At 29.7% G+C, this 26,592-nt stretch overlaps 3 protein-coding genes across 5 annotated transcripts; all 3 read left to right on the top strand.

The window, feature by feature from the left end:
* The first annotated feature begins 234 nt into the window (after positions 1–234).
* On the top strand, positions 235–3,859 carry LOC114172993. Of its 2 annotated transcripts, XM_028057174.1 has the most exons (6): positions 235–432; positions 1,505–1,622; positions 2,153–2,252; positions 2,756–2,842; positions 3,102–3,110; positions 3,478–3,859. In XM_028057174.1, the coding sequence occupies exons 1-6, from the start codon at positions 372–374 to the stop codon at positions 3,625–3,627; spliced, it is 525 nt and encodes a 174-aa protein (XP_027912975.1). In that variant the 5' UTR covers positions 235–371; the 3' UTR covers positions 3,628–3,859. The 2 variants fall into 2 exon arrangements, with proteins under 2 accessions (XP_027912975.1, XP_027912976.1); XM_028057175.1 differs by lacking the exon at positions 3,102–3,110.
* A 3,901-nt stretch (positions 3,860–7,760) lies between these two features.
* LOC114174705 (protein PIN-LIKES 7-like) lies at positions 7,761–13,128 on the top strand. 2 transcript variants are annotated; one of them, XM_028059533.1, is made up of 12 exons: positions 7,814–7,873; positions 9,094–9,157; positions 9,953–10,173; positions 10,319–10,398; positions 10,836–10,960; positions 11,080–11,201; positions 11,291–11,500; positions 11,659–11,775; positions 11,883–11,983; positions 12,080–12,132; positions 12,240–12,425; positions 12,541–13,128. In XM_028059533.1, the coding sequence occupies exons 3-12, from the start codon at positions 10,036–10,038 to the stop codon at positions 12,663–12,665; spliced, it is 1,257 nt and encodes a 418-aa protein (XP_027915334.1). In that variant the 5' UTR covers positions 7,814–7,873; positions 9,094–9,157; positions 9,953–10,035; the 3' UTR covers positions 12,666–13,128. The 2 variants fall into 2 exon arrangements, with proteins under 2 accessions (XP_027915333.1, XP_027915334.1); XM_028059532.1 differs by lacking the exon at positions 9,094–9,157 and having other exon boundaries at positions 7,761–7,873.
* Positions 13,129–19,520: 6,392 nt separating this feature from the next.
* On the top strand, positions 19,521–26,201 carry LOC114173333 (serine/threonine-protein kinase/endoribonuclease IRE1a-like). Its single transcript, XM_028057643.1, has 6 exons — positions 19,521–20,081; positions 20,299–21,725; positions 22,502–22,674; positions 22,976–23,222; positions 24,214–24,517; positions 25,774–26,201. Exons 1-6 carry the CDS (start codon positions 19,755–19,757, stop codon positions 25,915–25,917), a joined length of 2,622 nt encoding a protein of 873 aa, XP_027913444.1. The 5' UTR covers positions 19,521–19,754; the 3' UTR covers positions 25,918–26,201.
* Positions 26,202–26,592: the final 391 nt, after the last annotated feature.

Below are 26,592 nucleotides of genomic sequence, written 5' to 3' on the forward strand. Positions count from 1 at the left end.
TCAACTTCTGATATCAATTAATAATTTAAAATGCAACCTTATTTGATATTAAATTGATAAATGTTTTTATGTTGTATTGTATTTAAATAAAATATTAGTTTAAATACAAAGACAAGAAAGATTGAAGCCCATAAAACAGAATAAAAGAAAACTAGTGGGCCGTGGCCGAAGAAACGAGCCCAAAGCCCAACGTTTTTAACGGTCTTGTTAATAACGAAATTAAAACGAGATCTAGCGACAATATCGAAGCGCAACACTAGAAGTAGTAGGATCTGTTGTTGTTCCTGTTGGTTTCTACGACAAGCAAAATAACAATAACAGAGGAAAGGAGGGAAGAAAGAAAATCAGAGTTTTATTTTGGCTTCGTTGAGATGGCTACTCTATCAAGCTTCATCGCTTTGCCGAAGAATCCTAAGACCCACTTTCTCTCAGGTGATCACTTCCATCACTCTCATCATTACCATTTCCATACCAAAAGGGCACCACTGTAAACTGGAAAAGCTGTTCCCTTTTTTCTTACATTTTTTTTTTTTCTCAGTTGCACTTTCCACTGTTTTCCTTTAGTTTTTCCTGAGGTTGTTCACTGTATCAAGTTTGCCGCTTTTATTTATTTGTGCCTGTGTATATTATAATTCTCGGATACTCCGAAAGTCCCTGTTTTTTTTTTTTGTTGGGTTCAATGAAAATGGAAGAGTTTAGTGTTTTTGGAGTGGTTTTAGTTGTGTGTGACTTTGGTGTTTGGTTCCCAGATAATGGGGTTTAGATTCATTTAGTTGGATTGTGTTAAGAGATTCCTCTTTCGTTAGGCTATGTTTGTTTTTGGGATGAAAGGAAAATGTGGAAGATGAGAATGTGAACTAAACTTTATTTTTGTGTATACCTAATGTGCATATTGAAAATATATTTCATTTCCAGGAGGTGGATGATACATGCATGCTGCCTTCTTTTTCTATGTTTTGTTTTAGAGAAGTATATAATATGGCTGCGAAACATGCTATCGTGTGATGTGCTGTTTTGGTCTCCAAAAGTTTCCTTAAGTACAAATTGATCCCCAAAGATATGAACTTGTTAGCAAGTTTATAGGACATCGGTAGAGTGAACTTGTTAGCAAGCCAACATTTTCATGACCAATTTGTGCATAAGAAAATCTTCAAAGACCAAAACAATACAAGTAACCTCTTTCAAAGATCAGATTATATTTGCTTTGTTTTATTTTGTCTTTTGTAATTGTGTTGAAGTCTGTTTACATAATTGTGATGCCAGGGGATGCAGTGTTGGGCAAGGTATGTGTCTTTTTATCATTACAGGTTTTAGAGATTTTTATATATGTGTACGTGTGACAAATATCTTAATGAAAACATCTTTGAGCAAAATTCATGGAATAAACAATGGTGTTTGATCCTAGCTACTGTAATTATAATGGTAACTTATTAAAGTTCCACATATCCAACAACACCCTTTTTTTAGTGATTTTCCAGAAATCTAATACTCAGATCAATGCCAGGTTCCTCATTGACGCCGATGGACAAATGCTTGTTGAAAATCAACTCTGGTGAACACTTTCCAGGCTCCTCTTTCAGAGCTAAAACATCACGTAACCAGCCACTTGTTATTCGAGCTGGGTATGATGACTTAAACTTCTTGTGCATTCTTTCTGTGGGGTGGGATTATATGACTGTTTAGCATAAATCTAGAGTATGATTTGGGATGTTAAAATAAAACAACTGACATGCAGATTTTCAAAGAGAATGCTATTTCTAAATACTGAAAAACTACAACAGTTGTCTTAATAACCTACAGAACATAAAGCAGAAAACAATATCTGAGCCACCTCATCATGGATGACTAATTGATAAAAAGAAACTGACTCTTAGTTTCGCGCCCTTAGATAACAGAATAATGAACCAAGTAAAAACCACAAATAGTAATAGCAGTTGACTCAATCGTGGGTATCACAAATATTATTAAGCTCCAGCTATTCTTGTTGTTTCATTTTGTGTTTCTAGTTAAATAGTGCTGTGATCATCAACTGTACCTTACATTTACCTCATTTGGTTGTCTAAAATATTGGCATGAGCATAATTTAAACAAGTTGGTATACCTTTTGACATTATGTAACTTTATTGTGTTTCTAATCTCTCTGCTAGAACAGTGGTGATGGTGGAAGATCAATCAGTGGAAGTATTTTTGTTGGTGGTTTTGTATTGGGAGGACTAATTGTTGGAGCATTGGGTTGTATCTATGCACCACAGGTATGTCTGCAGAGCCAACTTTCCACTTTTAACTCTTATTTCTTTGGATTTATCATTTACATGTGTCTCATTATTCATATCGTGTAATATTGTCTGCTTAACTCGTGAAGAATATTCTTTACTTCACTTAGGTCAAAGTTTAGTTTTGCTCAAATCAGATGTGAATATAATTCTAACAAATCATTTACACATTGAATTATGTATTACTTAATTTCCATCATTCGTTTCTTGTAAAGTTGCAAGATAGTGTAGCCTTCATTATTAATAGGTGTATCAAATTTCAATATGCATCTATTTTTGGAATCATCAACTCTATGTTGCTTTTCAACAATTTTTTGCAATGATCTGATATATATATATATATATATATATATATACATATATATATATATATATATATATATATATATATATATATCGATTTTTTAACTTGAAAGATTGTTTACTGAGTGTAAAGGTCAGGAAAGAGATTATTTTTTACTTCTGTTATATTAACTTTGCAGATAAGCAAGGCAATAGCTGGAGCAGACCGTAAAGATTTGATGAGGAAACTTCCAAAATTTGTGTACGATGAAGAAAAAGCTTTGGAGGTCAGCAAATTTCCCTGCAGTTACTCTTTACTTGAAAGTTGAACATTTTTCTCATTGAGTGTGTCTGAATGCTTATAGGAAAGAGGAAAAATATTACCAAAAATTGGTGCCTTGTGTAGCCTCATGAGTTTATCCAACAATTGAAATCAATGACCCAAAATATATAAGTAGTTATGAAATCACATAGGTAATTATTATTAAAACTATCGCATTGGCATAAAAAGCACAACATAATAAACTATATATTTGTATTATGCAGGTAGTGAAGGTAAATCCTTATAAATTATGAAATATATCAGAAACTAAAAGTAACTATGAAACCACACCAGGGAAAAAGAGGTTCTGAGATACAATGTAAGTGTTTCTATAGTGGTTGTGGAGTGTGAAACATCTTTTGGGGAAGAAAGTGACTCACTATACCTGTGAGTTTATGGTGTGTGGTTGGATTTTGATTTTCCTTAAAAAGAGTGACATGGTATATCATTATTGATTAGTAGAAACTTTCTGATATGCATTTGTTAGTGAAAAAAAACATGTGACAATTGTACTTATCCATTAATTTGTCCTCTCTTTCTGTCATACAAACTGATATACTTAAATTACTGTTTTTTTTGTTTTGTGAATGATGAAAACAGAAGACTCGCAAGGTGCTAACTGAGAAAATAGCGCAGCTGAATTCTGCCATAGATGGTGTTTCTGCACAGTTGAGATCAGATGTAGTCCCAAATGAAGACTCAGATGAATTGGCAGTGAACTCAGAAGAAATGGAAGCTTCAGTACAATGAAATCAATGATATTTCAGCTCAAATTATCATCATCTCTCCTTTTCTTAGTCAAGAAAAATATGAACTTTGGTTATTGGTTTCAAGTGTTATTAGGAGTTAAATTTAGTTATCACATTTAACTATTTCATCTTATCATGGTTCATTGTTTACGTATAGGATATATCTAGTGGAAACTTTTGTTTACTGTGAGAGAAATAAGAATTATAAAGTATTAACAGATTGTGGTTGTGAAGTTGATGACCATAGCTTGCTTTTGCATAATTGAATATATTAATGTATGGAGTTGTCACAAGTTGATTCCAGCAAACGTATCTATTGGATGGGGGCATATGCCAGAATCTTGGATTTATCTTTATGTTCACATCAGGATGTGTGACATTGACAAATTTATACCAATAATTCATTTTGGAGTGCATCAGAAACTTGTATTGTTACTAGCATTTGAAGCAGATACCTTGTATTCATGAATCTAACACTTGAAGAATATGATGGTGACTATGATTTTCTTCTATTATAGTCACCAATAACGTGTTCCCAATCAAATATGACGTTTATATGTTTTTCTGCTTTACTCTTGACCATTTGACAGTATCTATGGGAATTTTATGCAGTTTTTTAAATGCCTTTTTCATGTTGCAATGAAAAATTTTATATACACTTTTAACAAATACAAGAGAAATGAAATATTTTTCATTAGCTAAAATTAGGATATACACGAACTGAAAATAAGATTTTAAAAAAGTAATATAAAATACGAAATTATATTTCAGATTATATAATCATAATGTCTTACATTTTGTTATTTGACTATTATTAGAAGTGAGGTCCAGTAAAATACAAAATTTGTAGAAATTTTAAAGAAGAAAATTTTAGAAAAAAGAAGTATGATGTTGATGAAACACTTGTGTTTTGAATGAATTCAGAAAAGAAGTGTATTAGAAAAAAACAATGAACGTCACCATAAGATTCAAAAAAATAAGTTGATGAACCAATGTCAACGGCCATCAATATTTACTAAAAAGAATTAGGAAAGGCCAATCCCAAAACAGCAACCTCACTTATTGGAAGGAAGATGGTGACAGATACAATGAAGCATCCCAATACCAACAAATTTGTGCCAAAACACATGCAAGTCTTCATCTTCATCCCAAATTTTCTTCTTTCATGTATATACATAAAATACGTTTTATAATTTGTCATGGAAACATACATTACATTTAATTAATCAAATTAAAAAAAATATTTTAACCAGCTAAAGACAAAATTTTACAAATTTTACAAACTGATTTTATAAGATTAAATTAAATTTAAAATTTATTTCTTAAGATGGTATCAGAATCATTCAAAACTTATCTTATAAGATTTGTTTGTTATTGAGTCTATTATGTCTCCCACTACTCAGAGATTTATTTTTTATTGTACCTATGCATCACCCGTTAAAAGATACTCATTAATATCTAATTTCATGTTCAAAATATATATATACCATCAATACGAGAAAGTGTGTTAGAAATCTCACATAAACTAAAATAAAACAACTTTACAATATACAATATACAATGATCACTCATTAATTTTATTCTTTAAGTAATTATTTTTTCAATTTGATCGTTTTTTAAAACTTAATTATTTTTTAATTATAAAATTATTTACCAAAAAATATTTACAATAAAATTATAAAAATTATTCATATTTAATATTTTTATAATTATAATAATAAGAATAATGATATTTTACTTTTTATTACCATACAAAAATTAAACACATGGGTGCATGTGTTTTCATTAATCATTTTAAAGTGATTATGTTGATGATAAAAAACGAAATTATTTTATGGAACAAATTCAATGTATTTATTAAATGTTGAATATTAAAATATTTTAAATATATCAATTTTGATGCGAGAAAATTTAAAAAATGAAAAAGAGTTATTTAACCTTAGTAAGTTTCTTTATAGAATAATATTAAATTTGTTCTGGCACTATCGTTATTTCCTAAGTTATATGACTGATGACAAATGAAATTTATGTTGACATATCGATCATGACAAGTTGTGATAATTGATGCACCATGTCACAGTTAATATTGATTATATACATTTAAAAAAGAACTCATGTCATGAGTAATATCGACCATTTTGAATTAAAATAGTAAAAATGATTAGATAATTAAACAAAAAGAAAAGATAAAACCAAATAAATTTGTTCAGATAACTTTTCTCCCAAAACTTTTATATAAGAAAAGAGGAAAAAACGGAATTAATTATTTCTAAAATTAAAATTATATATAAACAACTTAATATTAATTTATATATGCATAGAATAATATTTAAACTTCTTTTTTAATTTAGACATAACCAAATTTTAGTCTAAGTACTTATTTTATTTTGGTTAAAATACATTTTTTTTTCAATTTTCGTCAAGTTTTGTCAAATAAATCATAATTTTGGTTTTGTATTCAAATAAATAGGTCAAAATTTTCGTCAATTTTGTTTAATTGATTTTTGTTTTGTTAAAAACGTTTAAATCATTAACGGCCATAAACAATGATTGTCACATGTCATTTCGTGATTTTTTGAATTTTTTTATTTTATTATTTTGATTTTTTTTTAATTTTTTTAAATGTCCACGTGTTAACCCAGCAGCGTGTCACGTGTCAAAGTCAATGTTCTATATTCAATTTTGTCCCTATATTTGTTATTTTTGTTCAATTTAGTCCTAATGTTTGTTAACTTGAACCAATTTGGTCTCTCTCTAAATTGAAACCAAATTTAATTTTTATATTAAAATTCACATTTTTTATTAAATATTTTTATATAATATATTAAAATTCACATCATTATAACTTTGATATAAAAATTAAATTTTGTCATATATTCGATAGGGACAAAATTGGTCAATTTTAAACAAAATTGGGACTAAATTGAACAAAAGTAACAAATATAGGGACAAAATTGAATATACAACATTGACTTTGACACGTGGTACGCTACTGGGTAGACATGTGGACATTTAAAAAAATCAAAAATAAATTTTAAAAAAATAAAAAAAAACAAACCAAAAAAAACTACGAAGTAACATGTGGCGGTAATTGTTCATGGTCGTTAATGGTTTAAAAGGTGATCGCGAAAAAGGACTCAATTGAATATAATTAACGAAAATTGAGATCTATTTAAATACAAAACCAAAATTAGTACTTATTTGGCAAAATTTGACAAAAATTGGGAAAAAAAGTATTTTAACTTTTATTTTCTTCTGAAAGTTGTTTATATAGAAAAGATTTCCATTTATCCTGTGATAAAGTTTTCTCTTGAAAATCAATGTGACGAGCTTTATAACGTAGCAAAGTTTGGTTGCTCAATAATATAATACCAGATGAGTGTTGTGATTCTCATTTTAAGCCATGTTTTCTTTTTGTTAAAAGTTGATTTATTAGATAGCAAGTTATGTTGAATACGGAAGCTAATGACTCGGTCTTGGAACAAAAGCAATTATAAGTGAAATGAAACTATAAAAAAAAATGTTTTTCTTTGTTTGAGTGAAAAAAAAAAAACTATTATTATAAAACAATAGGAAAAATATACAGCAAACATTTTTGACAAAATTTTAAATTAATTTCATTCCATGATTACGGAGAATAGAAGTCACCTAACAACGATTATTACTTCAATTCAAATCAATTAGCAAAAGATAAAAAAATAATATAGATTAGAGGTCATATTTCGATAGGTTGATATGATAGATTAGTTAAAATAATTTAACAGCCGCGTCTAGATGATAAATTTATTATTATTGATTAATAAAAAATTAATCTTAATTAACACAAATAACAATTATTAATTGGCATGTGCATACAATGAATGGAAAGAAAACGTACCATATACATAGTCCGAGTTCTAAACTATATTTAGAAAATTTTAAAATAATTAATATGTTAATAAAAGGTTAGTTTCTTTTTTATAGAAACAAATAAATAAGCAAAGAAAATCACTTAAGCCTAGGTGTACATGAGTAGATGATATATATAACTATGTCCTTAAAATAATTCATAAAATAAAACTGAACTTGCTCTTATTTCTTATTGACTCCTCAACTTTGGTCAAAGTTGGAGGAGAGAAAGAACAATCTCTCTTCCTCTCTGTCACTATATATATATATACACCAAACTCAATCTTCTGAGACAAGTATCTTCTCTCTCTCTCCTTCCAACTTAGAAGTTCTTTTGCAGAATATTTCAGTGATTCCAGGTTTCGATTTCTTCTTTCTCTTATCATTCATTTCAATTGTAATTATTCATTCACAAAGCAGCAATGCATGTTTTCGTTAGTTACTTCAATCAATCACTGTTTTCAAATCTTAATTTATTTGTTTTTTCTTCTCAGTTTCAAAGCCTAGCTTCTACTTTTGTCTTTTCTTTTTCAGATGATTTATGAATGCCATTTTAATTATTGGATTATTAGATAACTGTCATGTAGACGAGACTATGAATAACATTCCGAACTTGACACCATGATCGAAATATCAAATTATTTTCATTTTAACCGGCCTATAAATTTATAATTTTCATAATTAAGAAAATAATCATTACCTTTTATCTTTATCAAATAAACAACAAAATTATACTTTAGAGGCCACGGTGAAGAAAGTAGGTTGAAAATTAGATAATATACAGCAGAAAATGTGTAAGTGTAAGTACATAAGAAACCTCTCTGATAATAGAATTATGCAGAACTTTCTTCGATCTTCTGACAGAGTTATATCACAATTTTACAACTACAACTTTGCAGACACGTGTTCTCTAAGAAGACATGTTCACTGAAACTTTGCACCACATAATTTTCTTTTCAAACCACATCTAATGACTCAGCACTTTTGTATCAGTGTGGTTTGATCAAGTGCCATCATTCTTTTATATCAGATCTAGTTTTTGCACCACACTAGAAAGGAAGATTCGTTACTCTTATTCAGAAAACGAATTCAAACTCATTTTAATAATAATAAGTACTTCTTTTCCAAATCAAAAATAAGCACTTCTTCTCCAAATTGAAATTATTAAATGATCGCATGCCACCACTGTCTATTTATATAATCAAAATTAATTTTTAGTAAATGCATTCATGTTCATATATAAAACCTACTTAAGGAAGATTTATTAAATCTATAATCACATGAAACTGTTGAACTTTTCTTCGGTACAATTCATAACTTCTAGTACAAAACACAGCTTTCCTTTTTTGGATGAGGGCCAACCTTTTATTTTTTAACTTTTTTTTGGGAATGATTGTGTTCGTATTTTTTTCCTTTATTAAAATGGTACAAGTATGAGATGTACATTTATAATAACCAGCTATTAATAAATTGAAAAAATTAAAATTATTTTTAAAATAGATCTTGGGTTTGGTATTTTGCTTTGTTGTCAATGGTTCACCTTTTGAGATAATAATTGAGTTAAAACTGCAATAAACAGTGGTGGGCTGGCTGAAGTTTGAACGTGAAGGCCAAACACGCAACAAAACCACCACTTGGGGGAGGTAGATCTGGGAATTGATTTACGTGGCAAAATTTTAGAAAAAAACAAAAAAAACAAAGTTGACAAACCTAAAAAGTTGCTTGTAAATCATTATTGAACATAAACTAGGAATTATATAACATATTATACGTTGTAAATAATTAATATGAAATGTTGTAAATAATTAATATGAAATGGCATGATGTAAGGTTAAAATGTGGGACTTTGTTATTGCCACTTTATAAAATACACTTTACACGTTACATCTTCTTTCTGTGCTTTCTGTGCATGTTTAAGAAGTACTCAAGTTGGAGACGAATCTGTCACAACATTATACGTCCCTATAAAAAAAAGTTTCATTTGATTTCAGAGACCCTGTTGTCTCAGGAATCGACGCCTAACGTAACACTGCACCACCTACCCGATATGCATAATAAGACAGGACCCAAACAGTGGCATCGCATACGCATGCACATCGACGAATTTGATGATTCTGTTGTGATGTTTGGCTTTTTCTCTAGGAACTTCTAGTTCATTTGAAATAATTCACTAGTTTTTTAGTTGAAAATTATTGAACACGTTTGAACACTGGTGTGGTGATATAATATTAGATTATCTAATAATTTTGTCATACTTAGAAGATCAAAAACCACTGTCAGTAGCAGTTTTCGAAACTAAACTCGCCAATCGGCTGTGGCCCCACTTGAAAACACTAGTCAATCATTGGTTACTGTCACCCTTCATCATTTTGCTTTTCTGATTCTGGATTCGAAGGATTCATTGGTGTTCTTCACTGTTTCCTATTATATTTATATAGGGGCAAGCAAAGCTGAAAAAATAGTCCAGTAGTAATATTAAGCAAAGAAAAGAAGTAGATCAGCGCAAGAACATCAAAGGAAAATGGGTTTTGTGGAACTGTTGGAGGTGGCTTCTATGCCAATTATTCAAGTCCTTCTTATCAGTGCATTGGGAGCTTTGATGGCAACTCGGTATTTCGATCATCTTCTTTCGCCTGATATCCGGAAAGCTTTGAACAAGGTAAGATATATGCACACGTCAAGTAAAACATATATGTAATGATTAATGTACTAATATATGTCTGTTAAACAACACAGATTCTGCATTGTTCTTATCAAACCTAGTAACCTTTTCTTTGTTGTGTTTTCTTCTCCCTGTTTTGCAGATTGTCTTCTTTGTATTCACTCCTTCACTTATATTTGCCAGTTTCGCCCAGAGTGTTTCACTTGAAGATATGATATCATGGTACCGAGATATGATTTCCGGATTTCCGTCAAATCCTGTGTTATATATTACTAGTTTTACCCATCTATATACTTATTTATATAAAAGTGACAGTGTTCCCAGGTTTACTTTTCATGTCTCCGCCAGCAATGTACTAAAATTTATCACCCATTTTCAAAAATGGATACGGATCCATTGTTTATTTCTGTCAGAATATAATAACCTCTGTTAGTGGCAGAGAAGATGAGAAATCTCACTCATTGGCACTGCAGACTTCAGAGATATTACCTTCATTAATTATTTATAACACAGACTTTGATTTTGTGACATATTTTTGTGACCAATAGTACTGATGTATTTTTTTTTTTTTTTGCATGTTTGATGATTGATTGTAGAGTATATAAGTAACATATTATTTATGTATTAATTGGTTGCTTTCGGCTTAACCTTCCATGCAGGTGGTTTATGCCCGTTAACGTTGGACTTACCTTCTTAATTGGTGGAATAATCGGATGGATACTGGTGAAACTACTGAAGCCTAATCTGAAAGTGGAAGGTCTTATTATTGCTGCATGTTCATCAGGTACATATCATGGCAAAGTATGTTCAGAATGTGTAAAATTTGAAGGAATAGAGAAGCTGAAGGTGAAAAAATTGACTATGTATTTAGACTTGTTTGATGAATGCTTTTTCTTTTATCAGGAAATATGGGGAACCTTCCTATTGTAATCATCCCTGCTATCTGTGATGAGAAGGGAGGACCATTTGGTGCGCGTGATGTTTGCCGCAGTAATGCACTCTCTTATGCATCTTTCTCTATGGCGGTGAGGCCTCTACTTTTATACAGTTAAAATTTTGCTAATATTGTGCTGTGTATCTTATTATCTTCTCTTGTTTTGTTAATTGTACGTAGCTTGGTGGCATCTTCATCTGGACCTACACCTTACAGACTATAAAAAGCAGATCATTGAAATTTAAGGCACTGGAGGCTGCTGAGATCATGAAGGTTCCCAACAAAGAGTTCGATGCCAATGCAGAAACTCTTCTTCTCAAGGATAATGACAGCCAAAACACAATAGAAGTTCCGACATCTACCTATTATGGTGACACTGAAAACCAAATTGTAAGACCAACAACTCATGCACTCCACTACTAGCTATACTTGTTTCAGTATAATCCTATGTATTACTTTTTTATACCTGCTCAAAGCATGCATATAGCCCAATCTATATCAAACATCCTCGAATACAGCTAATGAACAAAAGGGTTGTGAATTCTCAGCCTGTAGACCAAGATCAGTCCAGTGTACCAGAGAAGACCGAATCGCTATGGCATAGAATAGTGGAAGTTATTACTCAGTTTCTTGAAGAACTCATGTCACCACCAGCAATTGCAACAGTGAGTTTCCTTTTTCTTCTGCTATCCTTTTTGTTTCCTTTGTTAGATAATTATTTTCTGTGTGTTGGTCTCTAGTTTGTACTGACATTCCTTATTTGCACTATCAGTTTTTTGGTTTCCTCTTTGGTGCGGTTGCATGGCTAAGGAACCTAATAATAGGAGGCAATGCTCCACTGCGTGTCATCCAAGACTCTCTCCAATTACTAGGGTATGTGACTTTGCTCACAAAAACAAATTGTTCTGCAGTGCAAGTTCTTTTCCATTCCATACACGTTGTTATCTGATTGAACTCTTTGTTTCTCAGGAATGGAACCATTCCTTGCATCACCCTTTTGCTTGGTGGTAACCTCACTCAAGGTATAAAAAAACTAGCCACCATATATATCATATAGCATACATACTCTTTAACCAATTGCATGGTCCAAAAACTGACTTAACTAAACTTGGTCTTGAAACTATTGCAGGCTTGAAATCATCTACTATCAAACCATTGACCCTCATCAGCATCATCATAGGCCGACTTTTCCTGCTACCTTTGATTGGACTGTTCATCGTAAAAGCAGCAGCAAATTTCGGCTTACTCCCGGTTGATCCTTTGTTTCAGTATGTGCTGGTGATGCAGTATGCTATGCCACCGGCTATGAATATCAGTAAGTCAAAGATTTTCCATTCCACGAACACATGCTTTTAATTGAAGTATCTTTTCTTGATCTTTCATATGCTATAGATTTCTCATTGACAAAATTCAATGCAATCATTACGCAGGTACCATGGCTCAGCTGTTTGATGTAGGAACTGAAGAGTGTTCAGTTATTCTGTTGTGGACATACAGTGCTGCAGCCATAGCACTCACTGCTTGGTCAACATTCCTCTTGTGGCTATTATCTTAAGTTGTCTTTGGTTCCTGAATTTTCCTAAAACAACAAAGGAAAAAAAAACAAATACAGAAACTCTTCTACATACTATGGCTGTGTGAACAGCAGTTTTGATGAAGAAAGAGGAATGGTATGGTTGCAATTTTGAGTGTAATTTGGGTTTTGCTTGTTCTTGTATCAACCTCTGCGCAACAACAAAGAAGTTAGATGATTGAAGTGTGAATGGTTTTGATCATGTCTTACACACAAGACACTGCCATTCAAAATTAGGTGTTTACAAACAAATACATATTTTCCTTTTCGACCACCTTCTGTAGTTAGGTTCTTAGTTTTTTTCTTTTTTCATATAGTTCTCCATTGGAAAAAGAAAAGAAAATCCAATTATTCTGATTCTTTGTATTTTATTCATTTTGATTTCAATTCTTGCGGTTGTAATTTAGTAACAGTCTATGTTTAATGATAATAAATTGTTATAAAAGTTTCCATTATGTAATAGAAACTTCAGTAACTACTAGTCTTAATTATTGTTTGAAAGAAGTTTGTTAAATAATATTTCTTAAGATAATCTCTAAAGGTTTGATACCGGATCATGGTATTTTTTTAGTTAAATTCGTAATTGTTTATTTTATAAACTATTTTTTATTTTAAGTTAATAAAAAATTTAGTAAAAGTATAACTTATAAGTGGATTGGAAAATAATAATTATTTTTTTTAGAATAGTATAATTGATCGTGAATTAAAAATATAATTTACACATTTAATTTTCTTTTCCAGCGCCTTTGAACCAAACTTCTTTTTTTTTTCATGCTTCTAAATTCTCATAACATGTAATTAACAAATTTTAGTTCATGTCACCTTTAAAAGGTAAATGAACCCGCTTTAATTACGAAAACATTCAAATATAAAATACTTTAAAAACTTTTGGTGGGAGCCTATTTTATTTATAGATTCTCATGAGACATAGAGCTAATAAAAGAATATTAAAGACTAATTAAGTTTTAGGATTTACAAAACTTTTGGTCATATGACCAATTTCTTAAAAATCTCAGACCTTGCAATATTGAATACATTACAGGTGGTTATTATTTCTGAATTATGAAACATAAAAAAAAAAAAAAAAACCAAATTCGTGGGCCCTTCTAAAAGTAACTAAAACATCCATAAATCACAAGAAAACGGATAGGGAAATGCAGTTTCTTCTCGCATTTTCATAAATATAACTTTTTTATTTTGAATTGTGTAAATTTAATATTTTGAAATGTATAATTTAAGATATACGTTTTAGGATAAGTCTCTTTTTGGTTAATGTATTTACGTATAGAATTGGCATTCGTCACTCCTTTAAAGTTATATAAAATTTATCTCTGTATTTTGATAATGTATGAAATTCATTCTTTATAACAAATAAAGTTAACTTTTACATAACATGTACGATGACTATGCTCACTCGACTAACATGTGACAGTCACGAGCATATGATTGAAATGTGTAATTTAAAAAAAAAAAAAAATATATATATATATATATATATATATATATATTTGGTTGTGGAAGACATATTACATATATGAGTATAAAGATGAATTTTAGATGAATTTTAAAAAAGGGAGACATATTCCAATTTTACATATAAATATATAAACTGGAGATATCCTTAACATAAATAATGATTTAAGTTGTACTAATTAATTAATTATTATATTATATAAATATTAAATGATAACACTTATATAAATCAGAAATAAAAATATATTTACCTTTAAAAGAAATAAGTAAATTTTAATATTTTTTAAAATTAATATAAATTAGTTAAATCAAGTATTTATTAAAATATATAATTATATATAATTAATATATTACAAAATTTATGTGATAAATTCACTAGTTTTCTAAATAAGTGTAGATTATATATTCACTTAATGATTTAGTGAATCATAAAAATTATTTATATTCACTAAATATATATTAAATTATTTTAAAAATTATTTATATATTCACTAAGTGTGGATTATATATTTATTAAGTTAATATAAATCCACTTAGAAAATTTAGTGAATTCAAAAATTATTTATATTTAGTGAATTCAAAAATTATTTTAAAAAATATTTGTACATTATACATTCACTAAGTGAATTTTAGTAAATTTATAACAATTTTTGTAATATATAAATTATACACAATAAGATATTAATTTATAATAAGTTTTATTTTTTTTAAATTGGAAAACACTTAAACATTTCAATAAATATTTAATTTAACTAACTTATATTAATTTTAGAAAAATGTTAAAATTTTAGTATTAATAAATTATGTTTATTGCAATATTAATTTATATAAGTGTTATTATTTAACACTTATATACCACAATAATCAATTAATTAGTTCAAACAATTATTTTTACTAATTACACTTCTAGTTCCTGTATTTACATGTGAAATTGAAATTCATTTCTCTCTCATACAAAAGTTTTTCCTACACTTAATAATACATGAAATACGTTCAACCATGTATTTTTATATATTCTGACGTTTCAGGCCAATAGCATAACCGTTGGACACATAATTTATTATGGGGAGGACGAATTTCAATTTCACATATAAGTATATAGAGGACTAAAAATATACGTATCCCTGCACTTTTATTTAATATTTTATAATATATCATTTAGAATAGTATTTTATATTTTAAAATACATGATTTAAAATATAAAAAATCATATTTTAAGTTGTATAATTTAAAATATAAAAATTATATTTCAAGGTGTATATTTTGAAATATAAAAATTTATGTGAGTGTAGACGAGAGGTTTGACATTTTTTTTTTTTTGTTTTGTAATGGAGTTGGAAGGAGGCTGCATAGACTTTAGGCTGAGGGTTATCCTAATATTTGGCACCTTATTTGACTTTAGGAATAAATTACTCTTAATTGTCGTACTAATCTCTTAATTATTGTGCCAACTTTGTCTATAGTTTGTTTTAAACTATATGATATCAAATTTTGCAAATTACAAATATATTTATTTATATTAATTATTAGTTTGCAAATTAAATTATTAATTAAATTTGATTTATTTTATTACTTAATTTTGGAATGTTATTTATACCTATAGAAAAAGAATTTTTCATTTTCATCTTCACATTTTTATTACAAATTTATTCTTTAATAAATAACTGTTTTTAAATTAAAATAATTATTTTATCATTTTAAAAATAACAATTTTATTACATTTAACTTATTTATTTATTTAATTTTCTAAAAATAATTAGTTTTAAAATAAAATAAGTATCTTTGATACAAAAATTATATATACTAAATAAAGAAAAAAATATTGTAATAAAATTTAAAAAAAAAATATTTATGATTACTTTTAAAATTGAAAAAGTGAACACACATTCAGAACGCATGTGCTGTGTATAATTCTTTAATGTGTTTTAATATGTGGGATATGTTAAAATGTTTTTCTAGTTATTGAGTGATTAATAATTGAAATATTAATGCAAATATAAATTTAAAGAGGTCAATTATGAATTTGAATGTTTTTCCATTTTTTAAAAGTTAAAAGTATAATGATAAATTTTACATTTTTAATATATATTTACAATTTTAGTTGTCTAAATTTTTATTTAACTATAAAAAAATATTTTTAATTGTTAAGATTAAATAATATTTGATTCACAAATTTTTCTTGGTATTTTTTTGACTGAAATTCAAATTCATAATTCTTGTTTCACTGAAAGTCAATAGTTAGATATAAAGTTTATCATTATGGCAAATATTATAGGTCATTACATACTTTTCTGCTTAAGATTCTAGAAGTTTAATCGTGATTTAATTTACTAAACTTTTATCACAACACAATTTATGCATCATGATGCAACATTTATAACAAAATTTAATTGCACAATATTTTTTTTATATGGTTAGTATCTCTTTAGCCATTCAATTTATTTTTTATATCCTTCGATTAAAAATCTCTACCCTCTATAATTTTCTAGCTTTGAAAAATATTATTTATAGTATTTTTAGTTAAACTATTCCATGGTATTCCTTGTATTTCATTTTATTCAAATTCGGATTTAAATTATATAAACATCACTTGATACTAATATTTTATATTTCACATACATATTATAAAATTGGATCATCAAAAATACAATAACTTCAACACTCGTGAAAATCTCTTCATTAAAATCAAATCTACTACTATGATCAATCTTACCGGTCATAAATATTTATAGATATGGAATTTCTTTTCACTTACCAAACGAAATGTCACAAAAAGAAAATATAATGTGATGAATAAATATTAGTTCATTGATTTGTTATAATTACTCATATTACTTATATGATTAATTGATTTAATTATTTTTTAAGAAATTTAAAGATTTAAATATTTGTATTAATTATTTGATTTGTAACTTTTTTTTTGTTTGTTACATTTTGTATCTATAAATAGGATTTTTCGTATTAGTAATAATACACGTATGAAATTAATATTCATTCTCTCTATGAACAACTTTATATTGCAAAACACTTATCAGAACCATGCTCTAACCAATTAAGTTAGTGGACGCTTTTTCTATAAAGACAATATTTGTGTTCGACGTGTCTTAATTCAACTCTTTTTTAATCATTTTCTGATTTACAATTTTATCTTATATTCTTATTTTTGTGATAATAATTATTTGACCTTATCAATTTTTATTTATATTTTGTTATTATTATATTTATTATGATTATTATATTATTATTATCATGATGATTATTATAATTATTATTTATACTTGGTTTAACATTTAATATTCTTATATTAATTTTATAGTTTCATACATAAAAAATGGTTATTATTAATATTTTATGTGCTAGTTCTAAATATGTCAAACCTTGACAAATTTGAATTTTTGGTCATTGATATTATGAGAAAGAATTACTTATTTTGGATATTAGATGCTAAAATACATTCAAATGCAATTGGTGTTGGTGATGTCATCAAAGAAAGAAATAAAGCATCTGAGCAAAACAAATATTATAAATTTATTTCATGTTTTATTGTGACTAAACAAAACGATGACCTTTTGATTAAAAATCATGAGATTCGCCCGACTAATTCTGCTTTATTCCCAAAAGTAAATGCAGTAATATCTAATTCATAATTTCATGGTCGTGGTCTTGGTAGTGGTCATGATAGTAATCTTGGATGTGGATATGGTCATAAAAAAAATTTAAACAAACATTTTATCATCATAAGTGAAACAATAATGAGAAAAAGGAAAAGGAAAAGATGGAAATAATGAAAAATAAGATGAAAAAATAAATTATCATTGCAATGGTAAAAGTCTTTTGAGTTGTACTTATCATATACCAAAACACCTTAAAAATTAAGGAGAAGAACATAAAACACACATTGCTTATGAAAATGTTGATTTTGATTATGACCATTTGAATGCCACTTGATATTGTTGTTTTCTTTACTAAACAATTTGATCATCATTCATGTTAGGAGTGTTAAGAAAATCATAAATGCTCTTCTCTCCCTAAATTAGTGTAATTTATCCATTTTTGGCATAAAATGCATTATACATACAACTTGATATAAATATTTAAAACAAATACAATTATGTAAAATTGTATAAAATAAAAATAAAAAAAGTAAAATGACACACCAAAGTCACAATTTTTAACTTAATGTCATTTTTTCTTGGCTTTTAGTAATTTTTTATTTCCGTTGAAAGTAGCTTATGTGAACCTATGTAATATGTCTTAACTTTATTTAGATTTTAATTAGAATTATAATTTAGTTTTTTTTTTCATGATAGAAAAAAATGAAATTTTTAAAATTAAATGAGTCAATCCATTTAACTCACGAACTCGTGGTGGGCCGGACCAAGTGACTCATTTTTTTGACAGTTCTAAAAGTTAATAATAAACCCATTATTAGAAAAAAATTAGAAATGAGTCAATCTTATCTTTAAAATGAATACATTGTGACATTTGTGGTCCAATACACTATCATCTTTAAAACAAATACATGGTGATATTTGTAGTCCAATACATTCATCATTTAGATATTTCATTGTCTTAATTGATGTATCAACTAGATGATCACATATTTGTTTATTATCAACTCACAATCAAACATTTGCAAAGTTATTAGCACAATTAAGTAAGTTAAGAGTTCATTTTTCAGATTATCCAATTAAAAAAAATTGTTTTGATAATGTTAGTGAATTTACATCTCATTCTTTTTGTAAGTATTGTATGTCAATTGATATTGAAGTTGAACATCTAATAGCACATGTTCATACTCAAAATACACTTACAAAATCATTAATAAAATGTCTAAAATTAGTTACAAGATTATTATTTTATGAAAGTTAATCTTCTTATAACTACTTAGAGATATATTACTTAATTTATTTATTTTTTCTTGTTAATTAAATATCAAATTAATTAAATTTTAAGTTTTAATGATATATTTTCAATTATTTTCTTTTTATAAAGTACTTAAAATATTTTTCAATTGAAACTCATTTAATATTTTATGAATTAAATGAGGCGAGTGTTACTTTTCATTTTACTTGTCATATTATTCTATCTTTTAAGTATTAACAAATTATAAAATTTTATAATTAATATTAAATAATATTTCACTATAATATATTTTATATTAACCATAAAATAATACATTTTTCATAAAGACATAATAAAATAACATATCAAATACTAGTCACATCATACCAAATACTCAAATGAAAATATAAAATTTTTAAATATTCATAATATTACCGACATTTTCTTGGTTGCTAGCATTCAAATGAGTTTCATTTTTTCATCCTGATTTTTTCTTTTCCCTGTCATTTTTATGCATTTAATAGTTTCATTTTTTTCATCCTGTTTTTTTTTTCTCGAGTTCGGATCCCAATCCAAACAGCATACAATTCAACAGTGGATGGATTGACTTAATTGAAAGTTGTTTTCAACGCATAATCTTGAACTCTTGTTCTAAGTTTTGTAATGCCTAGTTTGATGAAAATCGTTGGTCTCAACACAACATCGTCGTATAAAAGTGTTTTGATGTGGTGACCTTGTTTTCAGACATCACAGATGAATGCTTCCTTTTCAAGCTCTGCGCTTTCCCTATTTCTTCTCCTTTTTCTCTTCTTCAGCTTTTCCACCTCACAAACCCAACTCTTGCTGTCCCCTTCTCTGCCCTCAGTTAAACCGGCCACCGCACTCGTCGCCGCCCTGGATGGTACCGTGTATTTGGTGGATAGTGATTCTGGGAGGGTCTTTTGGTCTTTTTCAACTGGATCTCCAATCTACTATTCCTATCATGTTCCCATCAACAACCCTAGCCACAACTTCACAGCCTTCGTTGAATGTGGAGATGATTGGGAATTAATCGTCCACGATGCTCACTTGGGTAAACAGGTATTGATTGTCCTTTAACATGTCAAATACTTCATTGTTTTTTTTTTTTTTTTCTGCATTCCCTGTTCCTTTCATTTCCTCTCTTATGCTGAGGAACATTAGGTTTTTGATGATTTATAATTTATTTCTCGTAAAGGCAAATTCATGAGTCTAATTCCTGTATGTCTACTTGGATGATTCTCTGGATTCAATTAGAAATTGTATTTATGGCCTGCAGAGATTATCGAAATCTATTGAAGAGTATGTTGCTTCTACCCCTATCAAGACAGAGGATGGAGCATCTGTATTTGGTCACAAGAGAACCACTATGTATGTAGTTAATGCTAAAACTGGAGGGCTATTCCGAAGCTACTCTGAACATGATCATGCTTCTAATGCGGTGTCGGGTTATGATGACCGGTTGCATGTTGCAAGCACGAAGGATAATGTGCTTGTTGATCCTGCTCAGCTGAATCCACCCGAGTTCTTGCTTGAGATAACTAGGACGGATTATACTTTGCAATCCGTTGTTCCTGGTTCTGGAATAGTTTTGTGGACCATGAAAGTGGCTGAATTTAAGGCTGCATTGGTTTGCTCACATACTGAAAATTCTTCTGGAAGGATTTCATTAGATGCAGAGGATGGGTATGTTTTCGACGGTGGCTTAGATTTTGCTATGCCCTATGCATGTTGGGACATGAAACTGCATGAAGTATACCGCCAACGCAAGAAATTTTTTATAGAACCTGCTGACCCTGAGAGATTGTCTGAGGTTTATAAAAAAGTTCCATTTCATTCTTCAGAGCTCATGCTTCCATCACAACCAGGTACAGATAAATCTGTCCTAGGCCGGGAGGGAAATCTGATGCTATCTCTGCCTATGCCAAATCCTTTGCCTTCTTTGCCAGACAAAACTGGCTTCTATGAGGGCAATGATAATGTACCTATGCTCCCTCAGTCTCTTATGGAGACCACTACTGGAGAAGTTGATCCAGGCAGGGTGAATAACTGGTCAAAAACAATACCTCTTGTATTATTTACCATCTTTCTTGGTTCTTTTATTATCTATAACTCTCTTGTCTTTACAAATAAAGACCAGAACAGGGAGACAAATTCAAAAAGTCCACCTCCTAAGAAGAAGAAAGCTCGCAAGTCAATAAAGAACAACATCATTGCTGTCACACAGAATAAGCAATCGTTATTGGCCCAGGAGGGGGGCACATTCACACTTAATGAAACAAACTCCAGTACGCAGGTGCAACTTGATGGACGGAGGATAGGTAAACTGTTTGTATCTAATAAAGAAATTGCCAAGGGAAGCAATGGTACTGTTGTCCGTGAGGGGACATACGAAGGTCGGACAGTTGCTGTCAAACGTCTTGTTCAAAGTCATCATGATGTAGCCCATAAAGAAATCCAAAATCTCATTGCATCTGACAGGCATCCAAACATTGTCCGATGGTATGGGGTGGAATGCGATCATGATTTTGTTTATCTTGCTCTGGAACGCTGTACATGCAACTTGGACGATTTGATTCATTTGCACGCTGATATATCAGAAAATCCAGCAGTTAGAACTTCTCAAATGCGAACAGAGGAGAATGATATGCACTATCTTTGGAAAACAAATGGTTTTCCATCACCTCTGTTACTGAAACTGATGAGGTGAGTGAAAATATTGAACACTTGTTGATTGTTATGGATGTGATGTACACAAGGTGACAATGAACACAAGGTGACAATGAACACAGTTTCCTAGGTTAGATAAATATTATATTTCTCTTGGCTTATGTGTAAAATGGTGAGTGAGAGTTGCTAGAATTCTACCTGAAATTGAAGGTAAAGAGATATCTTTGCGCATGGATGAGTGTCATAGTAGCCAACTAGGTTATCAACTTCTGCAAATGGCATGCACTTATGTTTTGCTATTACAAACGGAACTACGAAAACATTTTTTCAATACACTACACAAGCTAAAGTTTGACATGGTAGTTTAGTTCTCAGGTAAAGAAATCTATCTTGTTAAGGTCACCTAGTGGAGCATTTTTACAACTAGGGAGAAAATGGAAGGATCTATTGTCAATGGGGATTTAAAGATGGTAGCTTTCATAAAGAGAGTATGAAATAATTGACTAGAATAACTTGGGCATTAACTTGTCATAAGAGAATCCAATAGGATAAGAAAGGCATAAGTACTACATATAAAGTAAAAAAGATAAGATAGCAAAGATTGGTGGAAATGGTAGACATGACAAAGAGAGATAAGAATATGCAGGGAGGGTCCTGTTTAATTTTCATTTAGGACTCTCGCAGTTGATTCAAGTCAATAGAGGTTGATAGTTGTTATGACTTAGTGATTACTCAACCATGGGCATTCATTTTGATAAGTCTTGTTTATTTTCTGTTGACATCATCTTGACTTTCACGTTATTGAAACACAGGGATATAGTTTCTGGGCTTGTTCATTTGCATGAACTAGGGATAATCCATCGGGATTTGAAACCTCAAAATGTTTTGATAATAAAAGAAAGATTATTGGTTGCAAAGCTTTCTGACATGGGAATTAGCAAACGTCTTCTCGAAGACATGTCTTCTCTAGGTGAAAGTGTTACGGGTGAGTAGAAGAATTTATTTGTGTTTTTTAAGCATTTTGACTATATGAACGACTAATGGTGTCTAGAATGAGATGGCTCTATCATTGTAAGATTTTAGTGATGTACGAGTGTCTTTCACATGTTAGTTTTGCTTTATTTTTACACAAACTCTTAGTTTTGTTCATATTTTTTTGCTGAACTCAAAATATGTTAATCCAAACATACATGTAGTCTTATGCTGCATTAATTTACAAGTCTTAGTCAATTATGTGTTCTTATTCTTAATCTTACAATAAGGTTTAATGTGTTAATTGCATGTAGGCTGTGGCAGTTCAGGCTGGCAAGCTCCAGAGCAACTTGTTCAAGGGCGTCAAACACGAGCTGTGGATTTATTTAGTTTAGGATGTGTCCTCTTTTTTTGCATGACTGCAGGAAGGCATCCATTTGGAGAGCGGCTTGAACGTGATGTCAATATTGTTAAAAATCAAAAAGATCTGTTCTTAGTGGAGTTTATTCCTGAAGCCGAGGATCTTATTTCTTGTTTGTTAAACCCTAATCCTGATCGTAGGTATATCATTCTCATCCCAAATCAGTTTTCGGAGAATAGAGTTTATACCTCTCATATTTATTAATAATAATTTGCATCTCTTTTTGAATTACTTGATTGTTGTGTAATATAAATTCTAATACACTATCACCTCTCTGAAAATTCAGCTTTTGATTTTTCTAAATGTCAATATAAATAATAAAACAGGAGCTTTATTCTATTTTGATAAATCTGTAGAAATCTGTGTATATATGCTGATATTTGTCAGACTGCCTTTAAGTTGAGCCTAAGATTGGTGAAAATGGGTTGAATGAAAACGATATGATTTATAATGTTGTTATTCATCTCAAATATGATGCAAAAAACTGTCTTTCAGTTTGTGACCGACGTAATGCAATGCAATAATTGTTACCGGTACGTAGTTACTTTGATCTCTAGTGTATGTTACAAAAAAATCTGTATTTAATTGCATTGCCAGTGCAACTTCAACTGGCTTTTTAATTCCAATAGCAGTTTGGAAGTTGCCAGATATTTCTTAATGTGTGGATACTCATTTTGGTGCTGTGGCCATTGATGAAGTTCAAAGCAAGAAGCTTGTTGGAAAGTATCTCTTATTTAGGAAAATTAAATCTCTTCAGTGAAAATATAATCTATTTAGGATCTATACTATTCTGATTTGTAATCTGGACGAATAGTTATCTTTCTTTGTTCTCTTATTTACTGTATATCTATATAAGTGCAAATTGTGAGGAAAGGTGATTGCCATTCACATGCATGCAGATGCATGGTTGCAGAAAAAATATTATCCTGGAAGGTTATCAAAGGGGATGATTATGTTGCATACAATTGCTAAATTTACATGAGATTTGATTGCCTAAATTATGATAAGATTAAGTGGGATTGCCTGATAACTTTCAATGATTAGAGAGACTTAACTTATGTATTTTTGTGTTTGTTTTTGTCTTGTTATAAGTATACAATTCATTGAAGAAATTATTTCATCTGTTGTCAGGCCAATGGCGATTGAAGTATTGCAACATCCTCTCTTTTGGAGCTCTGAGATGAAACTTTCATTTTTGCGTGACGTAAGTGATAGGGTGGAACTTGAAGATAGAGAATCTGTTTCTGATCTTTTGAAGTCATTAGAAAGCATTGCTCCACGGGCTTTAGGTGCAAAATGGGATGAGAAGCTAGATCCTGATTTCATCACTAACATTGGTCGATACCGGAGATATAAATTTGACAGTGTGCGGGACTTGTTGAGGGTCATGAGAAATAAGCTAAATCATTACAGGGAACTGCCTCAAGAAATCCAGGTTTTCTTCTTGAACTAACATTTTCTCATTATATTTTTTTACTCCAGCTGACGTCCATGAAACTATTTGTTCACTTATAAGTCTCACTATCCAGAATTTTTTTAAATAGTACAATGCTGCTTTTAACAAATGTAGAAATTAGCTTAGGTGAAAAGAAATGTAGTTCATGTATCAAAATCAGCTCTAAATGTTGTGGTCAGCTTCATTTTTAAAATACATCCCTGATACCAGTTTTGTCACGTTGATTCTGAATATGACTCTATTTTAGATACTGTTCGCTTTAATAATAATTTTTTCTTTTAATATCCACAATATTTTTTTCTGTAACTCCTCCCCATATCTAAACCATGTGGTACAAAATTTATTTTCAGCTAAAACCATATCTGAACGCTGATGTTTTATCATAATGGCAATTGTCACATAAACAGCATATTCATTTGATAAAATATAGCAGTAAAGCATATTTATTAGAGAGAATGTAACAGTAAAGCAATTCTTTACATTATGAAGTATATCGTGCATTGAATCTTAAGCCTAGTACTTCAACCCTTACAGCACATCATCACAGTGATAATTCTGATGATTGGTTGCCATGACAATATTGTGAGTTTGTGGTTACTGATGTTCTTATCGTGTGTGATGATAGGGAAATGTAACAATGTTGGTTATTCTTAGAAATACTGGCCTTTGTTGATTGAATTAGTGAATAGCGATTGCATTTTTGTTTGATTGTGCTTGAGTTTGAGTTTTAAATTTTCGCAATGGATTTCATTGAAATCAATCGATTGAATCTCCATTAACGTATGGTACAATCCTCCAGATCTTTAACTTATATGGGGTTTATTCCTTATTCTTATACTCGGGAAAAGACAAATAATACTTACATTCTTTAAGGTTTAATGAAATTATGATCACTATGAAATTATACTCGATATAAAGCAATACAACTTTCTGGTTATATACAGAAAACGTTCCAATACAACTCAGAAAGGATGAAGGATAAGCAGAAGTACACTCATTTCCAGCATAATGTCTTCCTTTTCCCATTTTAATGGCTCTTTTATGACTCACTGATTTCTTTATAAATCGAGGGAGGTCAGCGTGATATTAAAAAGGAGAGGCTCTGTAGTGTAATTTTATTAAACTTGAGGGAATGTGAGTGTAATGTGATACATATTAACCAATGATGATGGCCCATGAATTATTTGCTCATCTTTACGTGTGTGGCTTCTAATTTATTTCTTCTTTGTTATCAGGAACTGATAGGACCTGTTCCGGAAGGATTCAATGACTACTTTGCAAGTCGATTCCCAAGGCTCTTGATTGAAGTGTACAAAGTTATATACAGAAATTGCAAGAACGATGAATGTTTTCAAAGATATTTTAGATACATTAACTAGTGCCTTCGCTTTGTTCGGATGACTTGGAGAATTTTTTCAGTCAGGAAAGATAGGTCGATCTGGAGCTAAATGTGTTTAGATTTACAGAACGGAGGAAGATTTGTATTATAGTGTAACATATGTTGTCACTCTTTACAGATTAACTAACCAAAAGTTACAGTGGAATTCCATCTGTATTGTCCGTAGTGCTTAGAGGATTCAGCTAAATGTACATTAATGTATTCTTACAGAATTAAGAATTGTAAAAACTTAAATCTATCACAAACAGGAATTGGTTTCGGATTTTTTTACAGTTTATTTATTTTATAATATGTTAATAAAATATTTTGTATGAAATTAGTTGACTCTTATTGTCTACATTTATGATGAATTCTTATATACCACTGGCGCGTGGCTCACAAATTATGATCTGGTGTTAGTTTGTATCAGATATGCTTCTGTTTTGTAATTTGACCCTTGTCTTCCGTCCTTGGTCATTAAATTTTACTTTCGTTATTTGTTGTTGTGGTGCATAATGAAGTGCAGAGCTAATTCAACTCTTTTCACTCATAATAAAACGGAAGAAGTAAACAATTTCACATAACTAAATAGACTAAAACATTAATTAAAAGCAGTTAGTCAAATATAAACTGATGTAATGTTCTAATCCATTGGCCACATAAATGACACTTTTAT

The sequence above is a fragment of the Vigna unguiculata genome, chromosome 2 (assembly GCF_004118075.2).
Source record: "Vigna unguiculata cultivar IT97K-499-35 chromosome 2, ASM411807v1, whole genome shotgun sequence".
Classification (NCBI taxonomy): Eukaryota; Viridiplantae; Streptophyta; class Magnoliopsida; order Fabales; family Fabaceae; genus Vigna; species Vigna unguiculata.

Coding starts and splice junctions, on each gene's coding strand:
- LOC114172993 (XM_028057174.1), top strand. CDS start 372: ATGGCTACTCTATCAAGCTTCATCGCTTTGCCGAAGAATCCTAAGACC. Junction 1,623..2,152: donor CCACTTGTTATTCGAGCTGG/GTATGATGACTT, acceptor CTGCTAGAACAG/TGGTGATGGTGGAAGATCAA. Junction 2,253..2,755: donor GTTGTATCTATGCACCACAG/GTATGTCTGCAG, acceptor TTAACTTTGCAG/ATAAGCAAGGCAATAGCTGG.
- LOC114174705 (XM_028059532.1), top strand. CDS start 10,036: ATGGGTTTTGTGGAACTGTTGGAGGTGGCTTCTATGCCAATTATTCAA. Junction 10,399..10,835: donor CTTGAAGATATGATATCATG/GTACCGAGATAT, acceptor CCTTCCATGCAG/GTGGTTTATGCCCGTTAACG. Junction 11,501..11,658: donor GTGACACTGAAAACCAAATT/GTAAGACCAACA, acceptor GTGAATTCTCAG/CCTGTAGACCAAGATCAGTC.
- LOC114173333 (XM_028057643.1), top strand. CDS start 19,755: ATGAATGCTTCCTTTTCAAGCTCTGCGCTTTCCCTATTTCTTCTCCTT. Junction 20,082..20,298: donor ATGCTCACTTGGGTAAACAG/GTATTGATTGTC, acceptor TATGGCCTGCAG/AGATTATCGAAATCTATTGA. Junction 23,223..24,213: donor AACCCTAATCCTGATCGTAG/GTATATCATTCT, acceptor ATCTGTTGTCAG/GCCAATGGCGATTGAAGTAT.